Raw genomic sequence first — 26,312 nt, 5'->3', positions numbered from 1 at the left:
GTCATCTCTTACTACATAATTACATTAGACAACCAGTCCTTAAATCTAGTGTCCTCTCCACCTCCTTTCTTGGGACTTCTTGGGACTCTGATTTTTTTTTTTTTTTTTTAGTTGTCAATGGACTTTTATTTATTTATATGTAGTGCTGAGAATCCAACCCAGTGCCTAACACTCATGCTAGGCAAACACTCTAGCACTGAGCTACAACCCCAGTCCTGGGACTCTGATTCTTAGTTTCTTACATGTAGCATTCTTGAGAGGGAGCTAGGTCTGGGTGGTTGACAAGACGTGTCTCTGTAGCTTGTTTCTGCACTTTTCCACGATTGTTTATCCAGCAGGAGGAAAGTCTGTGGTTTGTACACCACGATGGTGGGCAGCATGCTGTACTTGGCATAGCCATATTGTGTCACTACACTGAGTGGCCATTGTTTCTCGAAGTGCAGTCTGGCTAAACCTTGGGCCTCCCGTGGCAGAAATAGCCCAGATTTTCCTTTCCTCAGTGTCATTTGATTTTAAAAGAACTGTGCTGTCATTTTTCCTCTGGGCCTCAGTCAGGACTCTGCAGCCTCACTTGAATTTTCTGGGCTCTTTGACTGTAGGGCCATGTTGGATAAGCCAGTCCAATCTACAGTCAAAGGTTTTGCTGCTCACATCCATCTGTGAAGATAGCAGGTCCCCACATAACCAAGAAGATATCTTCATTACCTTATGCAGATTCATTATAGCAGAGATGGAGATTTTATTGTGATATTAACTTCATAACATGATAATGTGGTAAAAAAAAAAAAAAATAGAAAATGGGCTGGGGTGTAACTCGGTGGTAGAGCACTTGCCTGGCATGCTTGAGGCCCTGGCTTCCATTCCCAGAACCTAAAACAAAAGGTCTTTAATACTTATCTGGAAAGAAATGTAGCCCACAGTTTCTGTCTCATTTCTTTAATTACTGTTTGAGGACATGAATCTGGATTTATGCTACTGTGCACAGGTATCACTCATGTTGATGTCTTTGACCGTTTTTCTTTTAGCTAATTATATGGACAACTGGAAGTGTACTGGCATCTTGAAAGGTAATGGGAGCCCAGTCAATGGGAGTTCTCAGCAAGGAAACTCAAACCCTTCCCTAGGTTCAAATATTCCAAGTCTTCAAAACTCATTAAATGGATCTTCTGCTAGCAGGTAGGCTGTTCTGTGGGAAAAATCAGAAGTTGTCTTCTTTTTTAAATCATTCTGGTCATCACACTAAAGGCATGCTGTTTTATGAATTTTAGGATGAATGAGAAAATGTACAAATTATTAGTGTTAGAATTTAAAAATTGACGTTGTTAGCTCTGAATTTGGCTTACTTGGTCATAATTTTTATAGGTAGGTTGGGAGGTCATTAAACTAAACTATATTCTGAATTGAATGGTCTATTAGGAGAAATGTTTGCAGCTTTCATATTCTACCTTGCCTCTGCAGCAGTGAGAGGAAGAATAAATAGTTTAATAGGGAGGGTTTTAGTTCTGGATAAGCACTGTTTTTTTAGTGCTTAGAGCATGTAGTTTCTGCTTTCGCATTAGGTCAAACAAATTTTGAATAAAATGCATTAAGGCTTTGTAAAAGAGAGTGAGTTAAATGATTTGGCTTTTGTGTTTAAAACTTTAAAGTAGATTATAAGAGGAAATGATAACACCCCAGGTCTTGAGTTTTTAGAATATTTAGCATATTATTAGATTCTTGCTTCTCATAATAAAGAACCTTTAGAACAAAAGAAAACTTGATGTAACCCTAAGAATCATTTTGTTTTCATATTCAAATTTCAAATATGTGACTTTATAAGAAAGTTATTTTAAATATACCCTTTTGGATAATTTGAAATGGAGTTTAGGAAACGTCAAAACTAAGTCTTCACAAACTGATTTGTGCTGTCATTGTGCTGTAGCTTGGTTCTGCACATTACCCTTATTGTCTTCCTAGATCCTAAATAAAAGAAGAAAATTGTATTTAAAGTTTCTTCAAGTATTATTATGTTGTTATATTTTTATAAAGAAGTCATGAGTATGAGGCCCTGGTTTGATCCCCAGCACTGCAGAAGAAAAAGGAAACAAAACAAAACAAACAAACAAACAAAAAACAGGAAAAAGAAAGTCTTGCTACTTGATTCTGCGATTTTTAGTTTTACATCTATTAAAACAATTTTAGGTTGCCACATAAGATGGCAGATTATAAAGATGAGTTCATGAAGCAAAGAATACTAGAGTGTATATTTTAAATCTGGCTTTAGGAGGCTGCCTGTACTGCCCGTTTTCTTTCGTACATAGCTTTGACGTGTTTGATCTGTGTTCTTATTGTGCCAATACCCATCTGTGTTAGATCTGTGATGCATTTTCCCTTCTCCATTTGCATTATGTCCTTTAACAGAAAGCACAGCTGAGTACAAGCTAACTGGAGTAACTCTGCTGTTTTGCTGCTTGTTGCATGCACACAGGAATGGGACGCCAGCTCCTTTCCCCCTTCCCCAGCGCCGTTTGACCTCTCCCAGGACACACCAGCAGCCTGCTTACTACTAAACGCAGCCCCAAAGGCCTTTAGAAATGCAGTTGATATCATTTTTTTTTGTATAGTCAGTTTATTGACACTATTTGAAACTCTTGAGATTTAAATGGAGAGGCTTTTTGTTGAGACATTGTCACCAAAACAATTTTTTGAAATGTTGCTGAAACTCAGTTGGATTTGAAAATTAAAAGGATTGTTGAATCCTTATAACTGGTTGGGAGGAGGGAAGATACCATTTTATTCCATTTGGAGAATATAGATATATTTCTTTTGTTTTCTAAATAAGCTAAACATGATGAATTTTTATAATTTTAATTCGAAGATTGAATAAATATTTTTCATAAAGATTGTTTTGAGTGCTAATTTGTTTACCTTTTGTAGAATTGCTTTATAAATGATATTATTTCATACAACTGTCATTCCTTTGTAATATTTAAAAAGTAGTAGTAAATGAGGAAATTAGCAAAGTAGTATTAGTAAGATGAAAGTAATTTGACTGTACAGTTTGTAGCCAAGTGGAGTGTTTGGTATTGTTTCATTCATAATTTGGTGGGAAATGGAAACAGCTTTATATGTTTCCAATTCATATTCACTAAAGACTTAAATGTTTCTGATATGTGCATGTATATTTTTGTGATGTGATTTCATGGCTTAAAGTTTCCTTCAAGACACAATTTGGAAATATAATCAGTTACAGTTTTGCTAAAAGTGTGCATGCAAATTAACTTACAAATCCCATGTCTCAGGACTTCCTTTAGTTTGCTGTTTCAGTTTGTTCATGTCCTCTAAGGCTCTGATCTTGATGACATAGCTATAAATCTTTACATTTGCTAAAATGCATAAGTATTACGGGTAAGTTATACAGTGGCGCAATAATGATAATAGGGCATAATAATTCTTTGAGTCCTTTTACATATCAAAATTCTGTAGCTATTTTAAGGTTTTTGCAGAAAAATAAGTATATTTAATGATTGTATTTCTTCAAAAGTATGTTGCAGTAGCCAGAAATACAATGTGAAGGTATATTCAAATTGGTTTTCAGTATCATGTATGCACTAAAAAAACGTGTGCCTGCTGCTGCTACAGATGGAGCACTGCTCTCAGCGAGAAAGCTCATTAGATTGCCAGTTTACAGAATGGCATCAGACATATTTCTGAGAGGTTAGACAACGTTTTAAATTTATAAAATTAATGTCTTTGTAACATTCATACTGATAATTTCTTTGATATTTTAACAGATTGTATTTCTTTCCTTCAAGTTTCTATAATTGCTTAAGCAGTCTTGATTTGAGTAAGGGTCTTGGTTTGTGCTATTATGTTCTGTTAGTTTGGCATGAATATACTAAAGCTTTTTTTTTCCAGCATGTGTTTTCTCCTCTTTGGTTCTCTTTGTATTTACTACTTTTCTCTTTTTCTTCTGTTTTGTTTTTTCTTTTCTTTTTTTTTTTTTTCCTGTTTTGTTTTGTTTTGTTTTGTTTTGGTGTTTTGTTCCTGTCTCCGTTGTTTCAGGTATTTCTTTCCCCCTCTGGATTCCCCACGGGCTGGATCGAGATGGTCCAGTTATGCCCAGCTCCTTCCTCCTCCTCCTCCTCCTCCTCCTCTGCTAGAGCCCTCTTGCGATGCTGACACTGCCAACCTCCAGTATCCTCACCCTCGCAGACGATCTCTCTCTCGGCCTCTTAATCCCTTACCTGAGAATGAAGGGGTTTAAAACACTGACTTAATATTTAAAGGCCTTATTCAAATGCTTGTAAATGCTTTCATTCCTGGCTGCTTTTTGTTTTTCTTCTTTTTCTTTCAGAAGACTTTTCTTATTTAGGGTCTGTCTTGCATGTATCACAACCAGAACACAGTGTTTGGAACCTAAACCTGTTTGTGAGTCTGCATCAAAGGAACATTGGCTTCACTGGTTGATAACCTTTGATGAAATGTGTACAAATATCAACTGTGAAAATTACACAGTAGCTGACTTCCAAGTGCCTGTTTTGTAAATTTTATTTTGAATTGTTATCATAGTCTTAAATTTCTTCTGCTTTGTCATACTGGTTAATGTGAAAACATCATTATGGAATTCATTCTGCCTTTGAGACATATTAAGAAATGTTTTTAATTTTTACAGGCTAAATGTTGTGACTAATGTGTAAAATAAATCATTCCTGTGTATAAAGCAGCAAAACAATATGGATATTTTGTCTTTTTTTTTTTTAAGGAAATTGTCTTTCACTACTTGGAATTTCTATTTAAAGCCTTTGTAATTATTATCCAAGTAGTTATTTAATAAAATCTATTTTAAAAGACATGAATCTGTTGCCTTATAAAAATAGAATGTAACTTACTTAAGATTGTTCATACGACTTACTCTCCTTCCACCACATCACAGAAACCAAAAAATCCAAACAAAAGGAAAATAAAGGGATTAGGATGCCAACATGAAAATTAAATCTAGAACTGAGAGATGTTGATTATCACTAACTTGGTTATTCAACATTGGAATAGATTATTTTCTAAAATATTTTAAAGTTAGAGATTAGAATACACTTGATAATATGGTGAAGTGATTAAAACTATGAGGCTAGTAATATTCTTATAGGTTCATATTTCTTAGGACCTGGCAAGAATTTAACCTTCAGGGCTAAAAGGAGATGTATCTTGAATAGTATTTCAAATATGGCTAAGTTGCTGACCCTGGCCTTTAACTTGCAGTCCTCTTGCCTCAACTCTCTAAGTTACTGAGATTACAGGCATGTGCCACCGCATCCAGCCTCATAGTTTGTTTTTTTTTTTATATTTTTATTTTTTAGTTGTAGCTGGATACAATACCTTTATTTTATTTTTATGTGGTGCTGAGGATGGAACCCAGTGTCTCATATGTGCTAGGTGAGCTCTCTGCCACTGAGCCGCAGCCCCAGCCCCAGCCTCATAGGTTTTTATAGAATATATACTACATTTAGTTTAAGGAATATATGAATTTTGTTTTTAATTAAGATGTTTTGTCTGTAAAGTTAGCATTCCAGGGTAAAAAGAAATCCTTTTCAAATAATTCTTGATGGTTTTCCTTTTGTTAAAGGACTTTTAGATTATGTCGGATCAAAGCAAAGACTCCAGTTTAAGGATGGATCTAGCTCAGAATTAATAATTCATGTCTTTGAGGTTTCCATCATTTTGGAGTTAACTGGGGTTGGAGTGAAAAAGAGTTGAGACCATTCTCCAATTTAGTGAATACTGGGCACTTACTATGTGCAAAACACCATAAGACATACAAGAAATAGAAAAAAGTAGTCGGCATACATTCTGGTGGGAGAAGGCATTTCCAGTTTACAAAAGGAAATGGGTTCTGTTTTGTAAGAAAGGTAGAAACTGTATAGTTGGCATAAAAACCATTTACTTAACTGAGCTGGCAAGATTTGGAAGGGATGTGGGATTTCAACAGGTGGAGTTGAGGTGGAGAAAGATGAAACAGGGTAAAGTGCTTAGGAAATAGGTAAAAGTCTGATGGAAGAGCAGAGAACATTTAAGGAGCCAGTGGGAGATTAATCTGGAATCATTCATTGTGGAAGGTTTTGAATATTTGTGACTGAGGCATAACATTTAGAGTACTTGGTAAAGAAGCTATGGGAGATGTTTGACTGAGGCATTCATGACTATGGGGCGGGGCCTGTGTTGGCTCTACTAAATGTCTAAGGAGATTTGGAGTCAAGAGTTCTATTCCTCCTTTTCAGTGGGCAAGAAGGTTAGATATTGAGGTGTAAGATGATGGCTAATGTTTGTTGAGTACCGTTGTGTACCAATTCTTTTCTAGATGCTTTACATGAGTTAACTGCTTTATATCCTCACAGCAAGCCTCTGGGGCCAGTCATCTAAATATGCTTTTACAGATGAGAAAACTGGGCTTATTGCTACTCATCCAAGGTACAAAGCTAGGATGAAACAAGGGAGAGCCAGCACTCAGATGTAGGTAGCTTGGCTTTACTGCCTGCAGATCTCTTTGTCATTAGAAAATCATGAATATCGCAAAGTGACCAAGAAGTGGTAAACAAATGTCCAAGTTTGGAAAACACTGTCATAAAATTTATACCATCAATAGAGAACTTACAAGTTTACGTTGGCCCTCGGTTCAACTTGACCCTGATCACAGTACTCTAGTACACAGATGCTACTAGGTCTGGAGGGTTTTAAGAGAAATCAAGAGAGGTGCAAAGAGGCCATAAAAGCAGAATAATGGAAGGTGTGTGTATGTATAGAGAGGAGCAGCATTTTTCGTAGAGAAGGGAACCAGTAGAAAGGGTAAACAGGATTAATAACTAGGAAGGTTTTTTTTTTTTTTTTTTTTTTTTTTTTTTTTTGAGGAAACAAATTAATCAAATGAATGGGTCAAGTTTAAACCAAGTTTAAATTCAACTCGGTGTTTTCCCCTCTTCATTCCTCCCAAGTGCATCTTTAAAAAATATCCAGTAACTGCTGAATGAAGTTAAGGAATTAGCTTTGGGAAAGAGGGACCTCTTTTACCTGACACTATATGGAAGAAATTTTGAGGTAAAGGACTGTATGAAAACTTTTTGCGATAAATTTTGAATGAAAGGTACGCACGACCTTTTTGATCTGAATGACTGAAAGCAAGCTGCCACATTTCAGCGCCTGCCAAGAGGTGGTAGGAAAGGTCCGCGGCTGCTAAGGACGGGAGGATATCATTTGCGGGGGCGAAAGCCAGTGTCCTGGGGTCCCAAAGTGAGCGCGGTGAGCTCTGCTTCCAAGCAGGCCAGGGCGTCAGGGGCGGCACCCCAACTCCGCTACCCGGCGGCCCTGGCCACGCAGCTTCAAACCCAGGGCGCGCGGGCCCCTCCAATCAGCGGCTCCAGCCGCGCTATCACCCCGCGCCACCCAATCCAAGGCCGGCTCTGCGCCCCCGCCCTTCGCCTTCTGACGCGAACTGACGTAAACCCGAGGGCCCACGGTAAGGCCGGCTGGGGGCGGTACGCACTTGCGCACGCGCATTGGCGGTGCCGCCTGACGCGCCTTCCCTCCGTGGGCGTCTTTGCAGCAGTGACTGCTCCCGGAGCCTTGAGGGTGGGCTGGGTGAGTAGGGGCGGTGTCTCGCGTGCACCCACGCCCGGGGCGGCAGCTCGATTTGGGGCTGTGGGGTGGCGACGGTTGGCCCGGAGGCGGGCGGGCCGCGGCCCCCGGGCTGCTCGGGCCCTGCGAGGCCACTGCGGGCGGGCGAGCGGGGCTCTGGGCCTTGAGGTAGGCTTCTGGTGGGTGGCGCCCATGCTTCCCCACCCCTCGTTTGGTGTCTGGTAGCTGCGGAGGGACAGACGCCTTGTTCTGGAGTTGCCTGCAGGGCCTCTGCCTTCGTGGGCATTGTGGTGGCGGTTCTGGCTTCTTTCTGTCTGAACTGACCCGGGTGGTAACGTCGTTCACGTCGAGGGTTTTGTTATACCCAGTCACTCAGTCACTCCCTTAGGCTTCTGTGTTCACCTTCATTCCTAAAACCTTCCATTTCTTACCTATGATTATCTTAGGAACAGAACGTTGAATTAGATAATGTTTACTATCAATGTGTGTTTGCGTTGCTCTTCATTTCAGACTTTGTTTAATAAATTATGAGATTCCTCTCCATGCTGTCGTTTGGAGGACAGCTGTGTATATGACAGTGTTTCCATCTGTGGTTACCACTTTGAAGTTATTCTACTGGAGTTTTATCTGCTGGAAAATCAACTTTTTCTCCAAATTTCAATATTACCGGCGAAGTTTGAGGTAAGCTTTGAAAAGTAACATATTAAATGTTTAGCTAATTCTGAATTTTATCTTCAAGGTGCCAAGAGTAAATGATGAATGTTGGGAAGTTTGACTAGGTTTTGGGTTCCACAACATGCACTTTTAAACATGTTCAATTGGATATGTTGATCAACAGCTAAGGACTGCAGAAAATAACCTTTTATGTATCCAGAAATATTATTAAACTGATTTAATGCTAGTAAAGCCATATGTGAAATGGTGAAGATGGCTACTTGTTTCAGATATTGCAGAGGAAAAGGTATCAGTGTGTTCACTTTAAATGGTGGAGGAAGTGTGAATAATGCAATGCAGAGGGAAGTTAGGGAATTTTTCCCTCTAGGAAAGCTTTAGGAATGTGGGTTTGTTCATGAATGGTCTAGAACAGTATAATCCGTTCTGGAAACAAGACAGACAGGTACTAGATTACATCTTGAGGAATTTCTTAATGGGTTGTGTTTCCATAGCAAATCTCTGCTGAAGCATTTAGCTGTCTATTCTTTGACAGGGATTATCAGCTCCCTGAGGAGGCCACCATATTTAATTTTGCATTCCTGATCCCAAGTACAGTGGTTTTTGCTTGATAATGATTGTTGCGTGTGTGATCTTTGAGTAATAACAGAAGTTTCCTTGGATCTGACCCCTTCTATGTAGGGATAACCATTGAAGAGTTCTCTCTCTCTCTCTTTCTGTGTGTGTGTGTGTGTGTGTGTGTGTGTATATATATATATATATTTTTTTTTTTTTTTTTTTTAAATAACTTTATTTATTTTGTATGTGGTGCTGAGAATCAAACCCAGTGCCTCACATGTGCTAGCCAAGTGCTGTACCCCTGAGCCACAATCCCAGCCCTCACTATATATTTTAAGTAGTTTGTATGTTTAGAAATGAATGAATATCTTAGTAATTATAAAACTGGACTTGGGCAGGCTACTTGGGAGTCTTGTGCAATAATTTTGAAGTAAGAAGTAGCAAGCATGGGGAATGTAGTGGGCCTCAGCTCCAGAGATGTATTTGAAGTTAGAACTATTATAAACTGATAACTCATTGAGAGCAGGAGAGATCAGAATGATCCTAGGTGTCTTGGTAATAGGCAATGAATAAGGATGACATCAAGACTGAAGTTAACTGGAGGGGTTGGTGGAGGAAAGGTACTAGTTTGGTTTTGTATTTGTTGGCTTTGCATTACCTGAGGGACATTCAGGGATAAGGTATAGTTGTCAAAGAGCCATTTGGAAATCAGGATCTAGATCTCAGGATAGAGGTTCTGGCCCAAGGTGATTTGAAGATGAGGGAGGTGGCATTAATATGGAGGAAAGAACACTCTAGGACCAGACTTACTTAGTGGGAATCCCCCTGCTGTCTCACTTGCACCCTATAACTTGGAAAAATATCTTGATTCTCTCTCTTGTTTCCTTGATAGTAGGGATAATGGCTACTTTATAAACTTGACAAAAGGATTAGGAAAATTATAAAATATTAAGCACATAATTTGATAATAAAGTAGACATGGAATATCAACTTGTATTCCCAGCTTGTATATTAGATTCTGGAAATATATTTGAACAAGAAAGACAATTTCCCAAGAAATGGACCTTCTAAATATACAGGTATTAAAGTCAAAGATGAGGCAAATGCCAAGAATGTTGCCCCTCTTTCAGTTTACAAATATTTATTGAGTAGCTACTGTTTGCTAGGTGTTGTTCTAGACATTGGGTAATAGTGATGGACAGATAGGCAGGCCCCTGCACTCAGATGGCATTGGTTTCAATGGAAGAAGACAGACATACAAAAATCAGTAGTGGTAAGTGTAGAATGAATGTGATAGGCTGTGGGGTTACATTTGACTTAATGATAAGGGAGAATCTTTCTTAGAAGGTGACATTTAAGTTGAGGTGAAAGGAAGACACTAGCTATGAAGAAATTTGGGAGAAGAATTTGAGTAGCATCTCCTGAGTACTATGATCAGGGTCAAGTTGAACCAAGGTCAACGTAAACTTGTAGATTCTCTATTGATGGTACAAATTTTATGACAGTGTTTTCCAGACTTGGTCCTTTGTTTACCACTTCTTGGTCACTTTGCTATATTCATGTTCCAGTTGTACTTTATTTAACTGAAAATTTTTCTTTGAATGGGTTTGCTGTTTAAACTGTATACTCTGAGCATGGGTATTGTTCAGTGGTAGTGTGTGTGCCTAGCACACTCAAGGCTCTAGGTTCATTCCCCAGCACCAAAACACAAAAACCTAGAACGTATTTTCTGAAACTAGAGTTTTGCTTTTGTTGTTTGAATTTGTCTATTCTATTTAAAAATGACTATAAAATTGCCAAACTTTTTTTTTTTTCTTTTTTTTTTTTTTGTGGTGCTAGGAATAGAACCCAGGACCTCAAACATGCTAGACAAGCACTCTACCCTCTAAGCTATGGTCTCAGTCTACTGCCAGATTTTTTTTTTTTTTTTGGTACCGGGGGTTGAACTCAGGTGCACTGAACCACTGAGCCACATCCTCAGCCTTATTTTGTATTTTATTTAGAGACAGAGTCTCACTGTGTTGCTTAGCACCTTGCCTCTGCTGAGGTTGGCTTTGAACTCCTGATCCTCTTGCCTCAGCCTTCCGAGCTGCTGGGATTACAGGTGTTTCCCACTGTCTGGCCCACTGCCAGACTTTTAATGTTTTTTTAAAAAAATTTTTAGTTTTATATTTTTTAGTTGTATATGGACAATAGTACCTTTATTTTGTTTATTTGTGTGGTGCTGAGGAATTGAGCCCAGTGCCTCAAGCATGTGAGGCAAGCGCTCTACAACTGAGCCACAACCCCAGCCCTCGACTTTTAAACACACCCTATAATCATCTGTGTATGCCATCTGTATTATGCCTGATCCTTGCTTTCTTTATTAGATAAGTTTGTGGTAATTCATGTTCCTGGCCATACCAAGCCAATGGTACTTTAAACTCCTGAATTTTCACTACTGTGTTAAGAAACTAAGTTTAATGTTTGATGTGTATATTCTGAGCTCTAAAGGAGCATGATATTCTGAGTCTTACTCAACCTCAGAATAGTATTCCTTTTTAGCGATGTTGCAAAAACATCATTTTCTAAGGGTATTACTTTTCTAAGATTTATGGGACTTGTACTCTTCATCATTAGAAAAAGTTTTATAGTAATACTTGATTTGTAAAAATGCTTTTGTTGTTGCAGTGAGATGGATGATTTTCGAGGTATAGCAGAAGAGTCATTTCCAAGCTTTTTAACAAATTCATTGCTTGGTAATAGTGGGATTTTGGAAAATGTCACTCTTACTTCAAATCTCGGCTTGCCTGTTGCTGTTTCCACGCTTGCTCGGAATAGAACCAGCACTGATAACAGGTAAGATTTATCTGAACATATATTTTCTTCAGGTCTATAACATACTAATACACAGAAGAACTGTTTTTCCTGAAGGGATGTGAGTCAGGGTCCAGGAAGTGCAAAGACTTGGATTTCTGTCATTCCACTTGTGTGTTTCTCTCTCTGAAACTCTGTTGTTTGCTATTCTTTCTCTCAATTCACTGGTTTTATCTGCTTTCCTGTTCCATGTTGCAGAATAGTGTTGCAGAATACTGCAACACAAACTGAAAAGGCACCTGTGAATTGCATTTTGTGAATTGCTGGTTCATCGTAGTTTAGGTGTCCATTCCAGAGCCAGCTGGAATGGACATGTATCATTACATGTAGGATCTTTAGTAACATATAAAGCTTGTCCATGTTTAACTGACCACTCTTTCATCTCCTCTCAAACTAGCCAACAGGGTTAGATAAACTCTAAAAACTTAGCATTAAGATTTCTTTTTTCTTTTTTTTAATCTGATTCTTTTTTTGAATTTGTTCTTTTTTAAAAAATTTTTAATACATTTATTTTTTTTAATGTATTGTATTTATGCGGTGCCGAGGATTGAACCTAGTATCTCCCACATGCTAGACAAGTGCTCTACCACTGGGCTACATCTCCAGCCCAGTGTGTTCTTTTTAGATATACGTGACAGAGTGTATTTTGACATAGTGTACATACATGGACTATAATTTATTAGAATCCCATTCTTATGGTTGTACATGATGTAGCATTAAGATTTCTGTGACTGGGGCTGGGGTTGTGGCTCAGCGTGGTAGAGTGCTCACCTGGCATGTGCAAGGCCTTGGGTTCAATCCTCAACACCACATAAAAATAAAGATAAAGGTATTGTGTCCAACTACAATTAAAAAATAATTATAAAAAAAGATTTCTGTGTCTGTATTTTTGCTTTTGTTTTTAATTGAGGCACAGAGATTTACTTAGGAAAGTAAGGATTACACACTCGATCGCATAGCTATCTGTAGAATGAGGAGCCAACTCAGTTATTGATACAGATGAATATCCCAGTGCAGATCCACAGGTTTCTGGTGCTTTTCACAGAGGATTATGGTTTTGGTGGTGGTTGGTTTTACTGTCATGTAGCACTATGTCATGGTGAATTTTAAATGTATCTAATTTAATTCTTGACAAATTTTTGTAGGTATTCTGATATCCAGACATCCTACTTAGTAGATGGGAGGTTTTCTGTTCCATCTTCATCATCTCCCAGTTACCAGAGTGATGCTACACCAAGAGAGAGGTTACAGCTTAGCTTCCGGGATGATGAGTAAGTTCATATCTTTATTACCTTTCACTACATTAGAAGTTGGTCTTACTCTATGGAAAATGTAAGTATAACTGGGCATCGTGGTATGCACCTGTGCTACTTGGGAGGTTGAGGCAGGAGGATTACAAGTTTGAGGTCAGTATGGGCAATGTAGAAGAGATGCCATCTAAAAATAAAATAAAATTAAAAAAAGGACTGGGGATATGACTCAGTGGTAAAGCACACCTAGGTTTAATCCCCTGTACCAAAAAAATTTTTTAAAAAATGTAAGTATAATTGTGTCTCTGATTAATTATAACCATTTTAAAGAGTTTTTTTTTTCACGTGATTTAATTATATTTTTGACCTTTTGAAAACATTTTTTCTGATTCTAAAAGTAATATATATTCATTGGGAATAAAATAGAAAGTACACAGAACTGTTAGACAGAAAACTCCTGTAATCCTGTTAATTAGAGAATAGCCACTAATTACATTATCACTTATAGTCTTCAAGACTGTTTTCTCTGTGCATATTTGTATTTAAAAATTTCTTACAAAATAAGATTAAATTATTGTTTTTAACTTTTAAAAATTAATATATTTTGTTCATTTTTGTTATAATTAATATAAATCTGTTACAGTGTTTATGACTGTGTACTCAAGTCTGTTGTGGGCATTTAGAAAATTATAGTTTTGCTACTATTAAAAGTAATGAATTCTTTTGGCAGTAGTGGGGTTTCAATCCAAGGCCTTGCACATGCTAGGAAAGTACTCTAGTACTCTATCATCGAGCTACATCCCCAGCCCTATAATGGACTTCTTTAAACATATACTTTTATACATACATTTTGCACACCTAGGACATTATTAGGATAAATTTGTAGGATTTAAATTGCTGAGTTAAAAGTGTTTTCATTGTAAAGATTGTTATCAACACATTACTCTTTAGAAAGCTTGTACCAGTTTACCTGCTCACTAGATGTATATGAGAATGCCTATTTGTATGAGCCCCACCCAACATTTGTTACTATTATTTTTAATCTTTGATTTTAGAGATAAAAATAATTTATACATGTGCCCATATGCATGGAAGAAAGTCTGTCAGTCCATAAAATAAATGTAAATGGAAGTTTCTTCTTGGTTGCGGTATTATAATCTTAAGATTTTCTGTGTTTTAAATTCATATTTGGGTTTTTACAGGACTGAACATACTTTAACATTCATTACTTATGTGTCAGTTGTGAATTACCTATTGGTCGCCTGTATATATAAATACTTTCTGTATGTTAAAGATATCAACTCCTTGTACGTTCATTTACTCCCTGTGATTTTTGATTGATTGCCTAGTATGCACTATTCTATCATCAGGAAGTACCAATGAGCAAAACAGATGTGTAATGGAAATTATAAAAATATGCCAGTTTCATGGTATATTAGAAGGAAAAAGTGCTGGAGGAAAATAAATCATGATAAAGAGGGTTTTGGAAAGGCCAAAGGCATTGTCAGTGTGGGTCTCCTTGAGGACATAAGATGTGAGCCAGAACTCAAGGGAGAATGTTCGCTCCGTGGACACTGGAGGAAAGAAGAGGGCCTCAGCAAAGGGTCACCTGAAGACACTGAGGTTAGAGCACACCCATTGTGTTCACAGGGCAGCAGGGGCCAAGGCAGGTGAGCAGGACCCTGATTCTGACCCTAAGTGAAATGAGAAACCATTAGGGGTCTCATTCAAATTACTTTTGAAAAGCCTTACTCTGGCTACTGTGTGGGGAATAGACCATAGTGGTGAGATGGGAGCAGGAAGACCACCAAGGAGGCTGGCTTTCAAGGAGGGGGGAGATGGAGAAGAGAGAAATGCACTGGGCATGTCTTTAGGTACTTCAGCATTGAGAAAATGGGTATAAGAGGGAGAGACAAAGATTAAGAATTAGTGATCAGAGGCAGGAAGAAAACAGTCTTCAAATCTGTGTCAAAAACATGTACGTGTATAGTGGGTGTAGTGGTACACACCTGTAATCCCAGTTACTCAGGATCGGAGGTAGGAGGATCACTTGAGCCTAGGATTTGAGGCCAGGTTGGGCAACATCTCAAAAATAAAAATCCAAAAAAGATAGGGAAAAAAACCCCTGCAATTGAAAACACAACAAACTATCAAATAAAACGTGAGGAAGAATTGACCACCAGAAAAGAGGGTGGGAAACAAAAGAATCACCCACCAGGATTATCATAGGTTAGGCCATCAGTAACCTTCACAAGCAGTTTGATGGACATAGAGAGAGGCACAGTAACCTGCTGATCATGAGTTTAAGAGAATGGAAGGTTGGTGTAGAGGCCAAGGACAGCACATGGCATCTTGCTGCAAAGGAGGAGAAAAATGGGTCTGTGGTGGCAGTTGGATGTAGTGGGTCAGGAGACCTTTTGCCTTTTTTGAGGCAGGAGACATTACTGCATATTTGCATGATAAAACGAATGATCTCCAGGAAAGGTAAAACTTCATTATGTAGAAAGAGTAAATGAGCCACAGCTGTGTCTGGAGTGCCCCAGAGGGAACAGCTTTAGATGGCTGGACCATGGACAGCTCCTATGTGCTCTCTGGTGCACCTGGTGGTAGGAATCTGTGCATTCCCTCTTCAGAGCCTCAGGTTAAAAGCTGGCCCAGTGAAGTAGGAAATGTGGTCATCAAGTCGGGGTGAGGGTAGAACAAGAGCAGTTGGTGGTTTGGAAAAAGAAAAAAAGAAGTAAAATAATCCTATGGTAGTAAAGAAAAGAGTTGGACAGCATTGAGGGCTCATTTGAGGGGTTATGTCAGGAATATAGCATGACACCAGTGTGATTGCACATTGAGCTGCAGAGGTGCAGGTGAGGAGTAGGTGAGAGTTGATTTAACCAAGCTGTGGTTTGATGAAGGTGATGAGAGAGGAGAGCTGAGGATGTGTAATGGCCATGGGATTCAGGTTAGGGAGGAGGAGTCCGTAGCAGAGGGTGAGGAAACATGGCTTGTGGTGTTAGTGGGGAAGGGTTGGAGGCACAGGTGGGTCAGAGGATTATAGAGTTTTGGTACTAGAGGCATGTGATATCAGGAGTGGCAGGGGACTCAAAGCTGTGAGGCTCTGGGAGAGTTACCTGGAGGTGGTATTGAGGGGCAAAGAAGGCACATGCATTCCGTCTCCATGCCCAGTGATGCCAGGGTTGCAGGAGGAACAGTGGCCCTTTGGACAGAGCTCAGGGAAAGCACTGACCTCATGGGATATCACTGCTTCCATTAAGGCAGTAAAGCCAAAGGAATATGAGGAAGAGACTCAGAAATAACCGACCTTACTGGTCCAGAAGGTACAGTGGAAGAGTTCTGTTTGATGGAGAGGAAAGGGAGATGTATAGTTTTATGGGGCCTAGGGTGCCGGCAGTGAAGGTTCCTGGGTTTGTTGTAGGAACTGAAATGGATCAGTGAATGGCATCATAGACTCCCTCTTCCACTGATGTTGGTAGGGAGACAGTGACAGGAGGGGTGGGGTGGAACTTGGATTAACCTGATTCTTTTTTTTTTTTTTAGTCCTTTTTTTTTTATTTTTTATTTTATTTTTTTATTGGTTATTCAAAGCATTACAAAGATTTCAGAATCACATCGGTTACACATCCACATTTTTACATAATACCATAATAGTAACTGTTGTATTCTGCTACCTTTCCTATCCTCTACTATCCCCCCTCCCCTCCCCTCCCATCTTCTCTCTCTACCCCATCTACTGTAATTCATTTCTCTCCTTATTTTTTTTCCCATTCCCCTCACAAACTCTTATATGTAATTTTGTATAACAATGAGGGTTTCCTTCCATTTCCAAGCAATTTCCCTTTTCTCTCCCTTTCCTCTCCCTTTCCCTCCCACTTCATGACTCTGCTTAATGTTAATCTTTTCCTCCTGCTCTTCCTCCCTGCTCTGTTCTTGGTTGCTCTCATTATATCAAAGAAGACATTTGGCATTTGTTTTTTAGGGATTGGCTAGCTTCACTTAGCATAATCTGCTCTAGTGCCATCCATTTCCCTGCAAATTCCATGATTTTGTCATTTCTTAGTGCTGCGTAGTACTCCATTGTGTATAAATGCCACATTTTTTTTATCCATTCATCTATTGAGGGGCATCGGGGTTGGTTCCACAGTCTAGCTATTGTGAATTGTGCTGCTATGAACATCGATGTGGCAGTATCCCTGTAGTACGCTCTTTTGAGGTCTTCAGGGAATAGTCCGAGAAGGGCAATAGCTGGGTCAAATGGTGGTTCCATTCCCAGCTTTCCCAGGAATCTCCATACTGCTTTCCATATTGGCCTCACCATTTTGCAGTCCCACCAGCAATGTTTAAGAGTACCCTTTTCCCCACATCCTTGCCAGCACTTGTTATTGTTCGACTTCATAATGGCTGCCAATCTTACTGGAGTGAGATGGTATCTTAGGGTGGTTTTGATTTGCATTTCTCTGACTGCTAGAGATGGTGAGCATTTTTTCATGTACTTGTTGATTGATTGTATGTCCTCCTCTGAGAAGTGTCTGTTCAGGTCCTTGTCCCATTTGTTGATTGGGTTATTTGTTATCTTATTGTTTAATTTTTTGAGTTCTTTGTATACTCTGGATATTAGGGCTCTATCTGAAGTGTGAGGAGTAAAAATTTGTTCCCATGATGTAGGCTCCCTATTTACCTCTCTTATTGTTTCTCTTGCTGAGAAAAAACTTTTTAGTTTAAGTAAGTCCCATTTGTTGATTCTTGTTTTTAACTCTTGTGCTATGGGTGTCCTATTAAGGAATTTGGAGCCCGACCCCACAATATGTAGATCGGAGCCAACCTTTTCATCTATCAGACGCATAGTCTCTGATTTGATATCAAGGTCCTTGATCCATTTTGAGTTAACTTTTGTGCATGGCGAGAGGAGGAGATTCAGTTTCATTTTATTGCATATGGATTTCCAGTTTTCCCAGCACCATTTGTTGAAGATGCTATCCTTCCTCCATTGCATGCTTTTAGCCCCTTTATCGAATATAAGATAGTTGTAATTTTGTGGATTGGTTTCTGTGTCCTCTATTCTATTCCATTGGTCCACCCGCCTGTTTTGGTACCAGTACCATGCTGTTTTTGTTACTATTGCTTTGTAGTACAGTTTGAAATCTGGTATCGCTACACCTCCTGATTCACACTTCCTGTTTAGAATTGCTTTTGCTATTCTGGGTTAACCTGATTCTTGATGGGAACCAGGAGGTCTAGAGAGTATCTTGCTGATGGACAGGAGGCATGGTGAGGGTAATCTTGGATGTAGTGTGTGGCCTCTCTCACTGACTCCATCAGGGAAGAGATTAGTGTTTGAGGCTGTCCCTTCACTCTTGAATGATCTGAAGACCCGGGTGCAAGGGCTTCCTTTGGCCACTAATGGAGAATTGACAGCTGGAGAGGCATGGTCCTATAAGGGACAGCTTCTTTGACTCTTGGAGGGTGTGCACCGCAGACTTATATGTTTTACAATGTCTTTATTCTAACTCTGGATTAAATGCTTTAACAGACTCCAGGTGGGACCAGACATCATGGCAGAAGATGAAAATAAGCTTAACAAAATTTTGAAGGCATATTAGAGAAGCCTGATGCCGTTTCTTTTTTCTTTTTAATTTAATTTTTTTTTGTGTGTGTGTACTGGAAATTTAACACAGGATCACTTTAACACTGAGCTATATCCCCAACCCTTATTATTTTTTGAGACAGAGTCTCACTAAGCTGTTTAGGGCCTCCCTAAATTGCTGAGGCTAGCCTTGAACTTTTGGTCCTTCTGTCTCAGTCTCTCAAGTTGCTGGGATTATATAGGCCTGCCACCATCCCTGGACTGAGGCCTGAGGCTGTATTATTACGTTTTTTTGCATTTGAATAATTTTTTTCCTCTGGAAACTTAGAATCTTTTGGGTCCCTTGTAGGTGGAGGTATTTTCTATTTGGCATCAGTGTGGAGATTTGTGTTTTTCTTCTAGATAATTGTTATTTCTTCAGCAATTGATTCCGTTTTCTTTCTTTTTCTGAAAGAGAGGTTTGAATTTCCTGGGTTAATCTTTTTCCATTTTTTTCTTCTATTTTTTTTGTTTTTGGTGAAAAAAGACAATGTTCTAGATAAATTTCTCCTCTTTGTTTCTCTTTAGTGAATCACTTGGCAATCATAATTTTGAGAGCTTATTTGTCTTTTAATTTTTTAAAGGCCACTGTGTGTGTGGATGTAAATAGCTACTTGAATATTTTCGAGGATTCCAATTAGAAAATTTTCAAAATACTACACATTATTCCTTATGTCAGGTTATTTAGTTTGTTCTCTTTCATCTCTTGAACTGTTCTTTCTTTCCTTGTGTCTGATTTGTGGCTATCTTCTGGGCTGTGAGTGTGGGTATTTGTTTTAGTTATTAGCCTTTTTTCCTCTGTGGTAAAAGGATCCAACCAGAACAACTACAGAGGAGGAAAGGTTTATTTAAAAACTCTGGGTTTCATAGCCTCCATGACCCCCTAAATCCATAGACAGAAGGTGCCATTACTCAGGGCTTGAAGTGAGCAGGGGACCATAGCTCATAGCTTGTAACCAGAAGGGAGGTGTTCAGCCCTTTTTATATGTCCTAGGCTTCCTTTGTTCTCCCGCCTTTCCTCCTTTCTCCTTCCTGGGTCCTGTCTCTGTGACTAGGCCCAGGAATGCTTGGTGGGATGGGCCTCAGGAGCATTGACAACCTTAGAGCTCCCTGTAGGGAGGCAATTCTTAGGACAGGTTACCTTGGCAACAGGTTGTAGCAGGGGCAGGTTCTTGATAAGGGTGGAGGAAGGGCTCTAAAGGAATTAACTTTTCAATCCCTCAGGGGACAGTCTCCAACTTGCCTTGGAGACTAACTCAAAATTGGTCTCCTTGATCCTACCCGACTTTATTTACCTATCTATACTGACTGCCTGTCTAATTTTGGCTTCAGAACCAAAGCAGGACTGAAATCTGGCTGGGCACACAAGTCCTGTAGTTCTTTGTCTGTCATCTTAAGTATATAACATCGTGATGTTCTCTCCAAAGGGCTTGTGTAGATCTGCCCTCTTGGCCTTGTTGGTTCTAGCCCAAGTGGCCTTTCTGTTGGCTTGTCTTTGCTTAATTCCTGCAGCTTCCCTAGAATGATGTCCCATGTAACTGGAATTTCTTAATCTTGAGGGGCTTCACTGCAGCTTCATCTTCCCCCTCATATCTCCACACTTTGCCTTCTTAGTCTGACCCTGCTGTGCTTTGCCTGGCCTCCCAGGCCTTCCTTTGGAAGCCTCCATGACCCCCTAATTCCTTATGGTTTCTGCAGAACCAGCACCTTATGGTTTACACAAAGGTCTGCCATCATCTCAAATAGGATTAAAGCCTCCAGGTTCCTTGGCTGCAGTAGTCTCTGAGGGTTTGGGTGACAAAGTATTTTGGAAAACCTTCCTCTAGTATAGGAAGGATGCCCCACTGGTCATTTAAAGAGAATTTTTACTTTAACTGCATTGAGCCTGAGATGGTGTGGTCTTTTCAGCTCCTGAGATGCCCTCAAACCATTTTTCTCTTTGTCTCTAGGTAGAGTCTTTAGCATTTGCTTAGTAGTGTTAAAGTCTTTAACAACTATAAATTCCTTAGCCTCAGTTTTACTCCTGCCTTTCAAGTTCAGGTTTTCCCAGTATGCTCTGCTTTCTGCTTCTGAATTTCACAATAAATCTGGCTAAAAGTCACCAGCAATATCCATGCCACTTTAATGCTATGCTGCCTAAAATTTTTCTGCCATATTAAGAAGTCCATTGCTTTTAAAGTCAGCCTCACAGAAAGTCTCAGGACATGGGCAAAATGCAGACAGTTTCTCACTCAGAACATAACGTGAGTGGACTCTAGTCCAGTTAAGAAGAGTGTTCTCCTTTTCCTCTAAACCATTTTGAGCCCTGATTTCACTGTCCAGAGTTCTATTGGCATTCCGGTCTTCCGAGCTCCCACCAGAATCAGCCATTAAGCATCGCTTGTAACAACCTAAAGCATTTCCAGCTTGCACTGCTAAACATCTCAGAATTCCTTCCACCAATTCCAAAAAGCTCAAAATGCTTATGAACCACATGGTCAGGTTAGTCACAGCAATGACCCCATTCCTGGTACCAATTTCTGTTTCAGTCAGCTTTTGTGCTGCTGTGATGAAAGGAGCTGGACCAGAACAACTATAGCTGAGGAAAGGTTTATTTACAGGCTTACAGTTTTAGAGGTCTCAATCCATAGACAGCAGGCTCCATTCCTTGGGCCTTGAGATGAGGCAGTATATCATGGCAGAAGAGAGTGGTAAAAGGGAACCAGCTCACATGATGATCAGAAACCAGAAAAAGAGAGAGAGAGAGATAGAGAGAGCGAGCCACTTTGAACTCGAGATACAGAATTTATACCCCTTGCTGTGCCCCTAATTCTCACCTCCTCCATGATAAACAGTCTGATTCCCTCTTAAAATTGGGAGCCATCTTGCCACAAAGACATAAAAAGCTAATTTCAGCTTTACCATAATAAATTACTGCAAATTCTAAACTGCTTGGAATGCCTGCCCGTGCCTTGAACTCACCCATGCCTGGCTTTCCCTGACCAGATAACAGCCCTCTCTGAGGCTCTAATGACCTTCATAAATTCTGATGTCGGGGCCAGCAAAAATATAAACTAGTCTTTGTATTATGCTCGTTAGAGTTTTATTATCTGTAGCCCCCCTTTGTGTAACTTTCTGGGTTATAAAGCTGCGCTGCAAGAAAGCTGTCTTTGGCTCCCTTGGTTTTTGTTGGGAGAGGCAGCCCAGCCGGTTGAAATAATAAGCTTGCTTTAATTTGATTTTAATTGGAGTCAGTAGTCTTTTCTTTGTGTGTCTAACACTGCAGACACACCCCACCTGCCTCTGGCCCCTATCTAGTTAATCCCATCAAGGGGTCAATTCACTGATTGTGTTAAGGTTATGACCCAATCTTTTCTCCTCCAGACCTCCTGGCATTATCTCACAAGTGAGCTCTTGGGGGACACCACATCTAAACTGTTCAGCATCTTTGGCAGCTGTGGGTAGGTCTCATATCCTTTAGACTTTCACATGAATTCGCAGATTGGGAGTCTTAAACTTAAGCCAAGTGTTTAAACCATATTCTGCATTTCTTTGTCCCCACAGGCATTTATATCCTTGTCAACTGGGGAGTCCTTGCACTGCCCCCTTGCCTGGTGTTCTGTGTCATGTTTACAAAGCCATTTTGCTTGTTTGGCCTGCCTGGTAGACTTTCTCCTGCCCTTCTTCATTCCAGCTGTAGTAATGAAACATTTCTGCGGTTCTCACTGGCAGGTTTGTGTTTTCCTGTGCTTTTGGGCCCTTTTATTATAGTTCTCATTGTGGCTTCTTTTCTCCTGCACATCCCATCTACCTTTCAGGTTCTAGAACCTAGGGTACACCTGGCTTAGGACAGGAGGTGAATCTCATGCAGATTGCTTTAACTTTTATAGATTTCCTTATCATTATTCATTGGACTCCTGGAAGTTGCTTTTGCTTCTTTGACTTGAAGCTCATGACTTATTCTGAAAAGTTTTCATGGGCTAATGAAAACAAAGGATGGCTGTAGTTTGGGGAAGGATTTATTTTAAGGGGTGATGGTGAGTTTAGAATGCCCCATCCTTCACTCTCTCTATTAACCTAAAGTTCTGATGGTCTCTTGGTCATACTGTATGCTTTTCTCAAGGGAGGACTCTAACACATGGAAGTTAACCTGAATGTTTCGACTTGTTTCTTATTTATTCATGTCACTATCTTTCCCCCTTTTCTTTCTGTCCTCTGACAAATGGCTTTCTGTCCATAGATACTCTTCCTGCCTGCCCTTGCCCGCTTTTACTGAGGGTGACATTTTCCTGTACCTACTTGTGAGTGTACTTTTGGCTTAAGCTATTGGCCTTTACTGTAGCCCCAGAAAAGACTGGGAAATAAATTGTAGTTAAGGTTGCGGAATTGCTTCTGCCACAGAGGTTAGGGAAAATGGAAAGATCATTTTTCTCTTCATCCTTCAGGACTGAATTTAAGTCTGCCTCTAGGTATCTCTGTCAGTTGGTGAATTTATTGCACTAAGAGCCTTTTTCCTATAGTTTCATTTCCATTTGGCTTTGGTAAGTTGCTGCAGAACCGAGGTCTTTTACTGGATTCAGAAGAAAATTGTCCTTAAGGAAAAGTATTTTTATCTACATATGAAAAAGCAGTGGTAAGTAGAAAGTTAGGCCTAACAGTAGGTGCGGATAAAAGGAGAATTCTAAAATCTTTATTAATTCAGAGATTTAGTTCTTTTGGCAGTTATACCAGTATTCTTTAAACCTTTCTTGTTTTTAGAAAGCTGAGGTTTTTCTGGACATAATAGTTTCAGGAATATTTAGTGTAGGAAAGAAGAAAAATATCATTTTATCCCTTGAGAGACAGAGTAGCAGTACCATGTCCCCCTTGGTTTTGGTAGACTGGTTTCTGGACCCAGTCTTTTGATTCAGTTCCTCGAGTAACAACAGTATTACCAGTTGCATTTCTAGTCGTACTAGAGATGTTTCTTTTCATTATCTGTATCCATTTTTTTTTTCTTTTTGAAAGGTGAAATATGTAACTGGTAAATACATATTTTAGAGATTTATCCAAGGTGACTAACATTTTTGTCTTTATTCTGTTCTCTAATAAAAGTTCTATCTCTAGGAAAAAGAACTACATGGAAAGTCCACGTTTGTCCAATGCTCTCATGGAACAGTCAGCTTTTCACACTGCTATGCCAAGAGCGCAAGAGGAAGAGGCCAAAGTTTCAGCTTCCTCTCAGGGTCAGGATCTTTTGGACCAGGTTTCACCACTGGAGCAAGTACAAGGTCCTGAAGTATTAGAAGTTATTTCTTAATGCAGACCATTTAATTTCTTTTTTCATTTCCCTTTCTTTGGACTGGTATTTATTTTATGCTATTGTGTGAAAAACTGAAAATGTTTTGGTTTGTTATATTCTCAATAATCTAATATTTATAGTACTTTCATAGGGAATGGCCTCTTCACTGATCTCATAACTGTCTTCACTGATTAAGCTGAAACTTCCTTTCCTTTGCTGTCAGGTGACCACAATATGCTTTATGTTTACGACAAGGAGCCTGTTTCTAGCAAACCTCTCACTTTTTGTCCCAACAATTAATTGCTCTCATCAAGTCATTTTTGTTCTTAAACTTATTTGTATGTAACTGGTGAAATATGAACTCTAAAAGAAATTATTGTTTCCAAGAAAATCAAGGTGAATACTTTGGAAAGACTAAAAAGTGAGTCATTTAAAAAATTGCTACCAGCTGGCCATGGCGGAACACACCCAGCAGTTTGGGAAGGTGAGGCAGGAAGACAACAGCCTCAGTGACTTAGTGAGACCCTGTCTCAAGATAAAAATTATCAAGGATTAAGGATGTAGCTCAGTTTAGAGCACCCCTGTGTTTAGTCCTAGTTCAAGGAGTGGGGGAAATGTTACCAACTTAGATATTGGGGCGGGGGAACTATAAGAATGTGGGGAAAATTGTTAGGAAAAAGAGTTACAGGTTTTTATCTTGTTCTGCTTTGCCACGGCACCCCCATTGAACCCAGGGTCTGTGCTGAGCTATGTCTCCAGCCTTCTGATTCCTTTTATGTATTCTGCATTTTTAAATTTTTTGTGGGGGAGGGGTACCAGGGATTGAACTCAGGGGCACTCAGCCATTGAGCCACATCCTCAGCCGTATTTTGTATTTTATTTAGAGACAGGGTCTCACTGAGTTGCTTAGGGCCTCGCTGTTGCTAAGGCTGGCTTTGAACTCGCGATCCTCCTGCCTCAGCCTCCTGAGCTGCTGGTATTTCAGGCATGCAGCACTGCACCCAACTACATTTTCTTTCTTTATTTTTCAAAACTGGAAATGGAAAATTGCATGCTTTTCGGTCATATAGCAATAACATGTGATTCTAAACTGTAGTTCAATACCCAAAGACCTTGGTTGATCAGTTAAGATTGATGAACGAATGGGGTTTGTGGATCAGTGGTAGAGCGCTCGCCTACCATGCGTGAGGCACTGGGTTCACTCCTCAGCACCTCATAAAAATAAATAAAATAAAGGCAATATGTCCAACTACAACTAAACAATAAATACTTAAAAAAATTGATGAATGAATGCACATTCATGTGTTTTAGTAAAAAATTTTAATGGACGTTTGTGTTTTTCTTTCTTTTTTATTTTTTAATTTTTTTGTGGGGGTGGGTACCAGGGATTGAACTCAGGGACACTCAACCACTGAGCCCCATCTCCAGCCCCACCACCCTTTTTTTTTTGTATTTTATTTAGAGACAGGATCTCACTGAGTTGGTTAGTGCCTTGCTTTTGTGAGGCGGGCTTTGTACTTGCAATCCTCCTGCCTCCGCTTCCTGAGCCACTGGGATTAAAGGTGTGTGCCACCACACCCAGCCTCATTTGTGTTTTTCGTAATGAAGAATGGCAAATAGTATTAAAGTAGAATAATAGGCAATAAAAGAAATAAATAAATTAGACTTCATCAAAATTTAAAATTAAGGCTTCAAAAGACATTTATCAAGAAAGTAAAAAAAAAAAAAAACGAATGGGAGAAAATATTTGTGAATCAAATATGTTGAAAGGAAGTAGTATTCAGAATATCTGAAGAACTCCAATAATTCAACATTAAAAAGACAAATGGGTAAAGGATTTGAAAAGACATTTCTCTATAGATAGTTCTCCAAATGGTCAGTAACACCTGAAAAGATACTTAATGTCGTTATCATGAGGAAAATGTAGTTCAGCAATCACAGTGCCAGTTCACATGTGAACCAAGACTGGAACCAGCAAGCGTTGGTGAAGGTGTGGAGATATTGAAGCCTCCTGTATTGCTGGTGGAAATGGGAAACGGTGCAGCCACTGTGGCAAACAGTTTGGTAGTTTCTTAAAACATTACACCACATTACCCAGCACTTCCACTCTACACACACACTCAAGAGAAGGAAAAACATGCCCACACAAAAACTTGTGCATGAATGTTCACAGCAGTATTATTCACAGTAGACTAAAAGTAGAAACTGTCAAGTATCTATGAGTGGTAAAAGGGTAAACTCAATGTATTAAGTTCACATGATGGAGTATTACTAATTCATAAAAAGGAGCAAAATACTGGTATGTGCTATAATATAGATGAACCTTGAAAATATCAGACACAAAAGGCCACAAAATACATGTTTCTATTTATCCATAGGCACTTCCATAGAGATAGAAAATTGATTTATGGTCATCTGGGGCTGGGAGAGAGAGGAATGGAGGGAGAGAGATTGCTAATAGGTTTAGTGTTTTTTGGAA

General features: G+C 39.4%; 2 protein-coding genes across 7 annotated transcripts in view; both read left to right on the top strand.

The window, feature by feature from the left end:
- Seh1l (SEH1 like nucleoporin) overlaps positions 1 to 4,780 on the top strand; it is a 29,424-nt gene extending 24,644 nt beyond the window's left edge. For 2 of the 3 annotated variants that reach the window (XM_076837267.1, XM_077105643.1), the window contains exons 8-9: positions 1,026 to 1,176; positions 4,045 to 4,780. In XM_076837267.1, the coding sequence (XP_076693382.1) occupies positions 1,026 to 1,176; positions 4,045 to 4,246 (353 nt within the window). In that variant the 3' untranslated portion in view covers positions 4,247 to 4,780. Of the gene's footprint in view, positions 1 to 1,025; positions 1,177 to 2,400 lie in introns of all 3 variants that reach the window. The other variant, XM_077105644.1, reaches the window with a different exon arrangement.
- A 2,768-nt stretch (positions 4,781 to 7,548) lies between these two features.
- The window catches only part of Cep192 (centrosomal protein 192), a 113,680-nt gene continuing 94,916 nt past the window's right edge, over positions 7,549 to 26,312 (top strand). For 3 of the 4 annotated variants that reach the window (XM_076837265.1, XM_076837262.1, XM_076837266.1), the window contains exons 1-5: positions 7,549 to 7,608; positions 8,116 to 8,286; positions 11,506 to 11,673; positions 12,837 to 12,962; positions 23,647 to 23,822. In XM_076837265.1, coding sequence (XP_076693380.1) covers positions 8,177 to 8,286; positions 11,506 to 11,673; positions 12,837 to 12,962; positions 23,647 to 23,822 — 580 coding nt within the window. In that variant the 5' untranslated portion in view covers positions 7,549 to 7,608; positions 8,116 to 8,176. The remainder of the gene's footprint in view (positions 7,609 to 8,115; positions 8,287 to 11,505; positions 11,674 to 12,836; positions 12,963 to 23,646; positions 23,823 to 26,312) is intronic. The other variant, XM_076837263.1, reaches the window with a different exon arrangement.

This window comes from Callospermophilus lateralis, chromosome 17 (genome assembly GCF_048772815.1).
Source record: "Callospermophilus lateralis isolate mCalLat2 chromosome 17, mCalLat2.hap1, whole genome shotgun sequence".
Classification (NCBI taxonomy): Eukaryota; Metazoa; Chordata; class Mammalia; order Rodentia; family Sciuridae; genus Callospermophilus; species Callospermophilus lateralis.
Note: the sequence above shows the minus strand (reverse complement) of the source record. Positions and strands in the feature narration are given on the sequence as shown.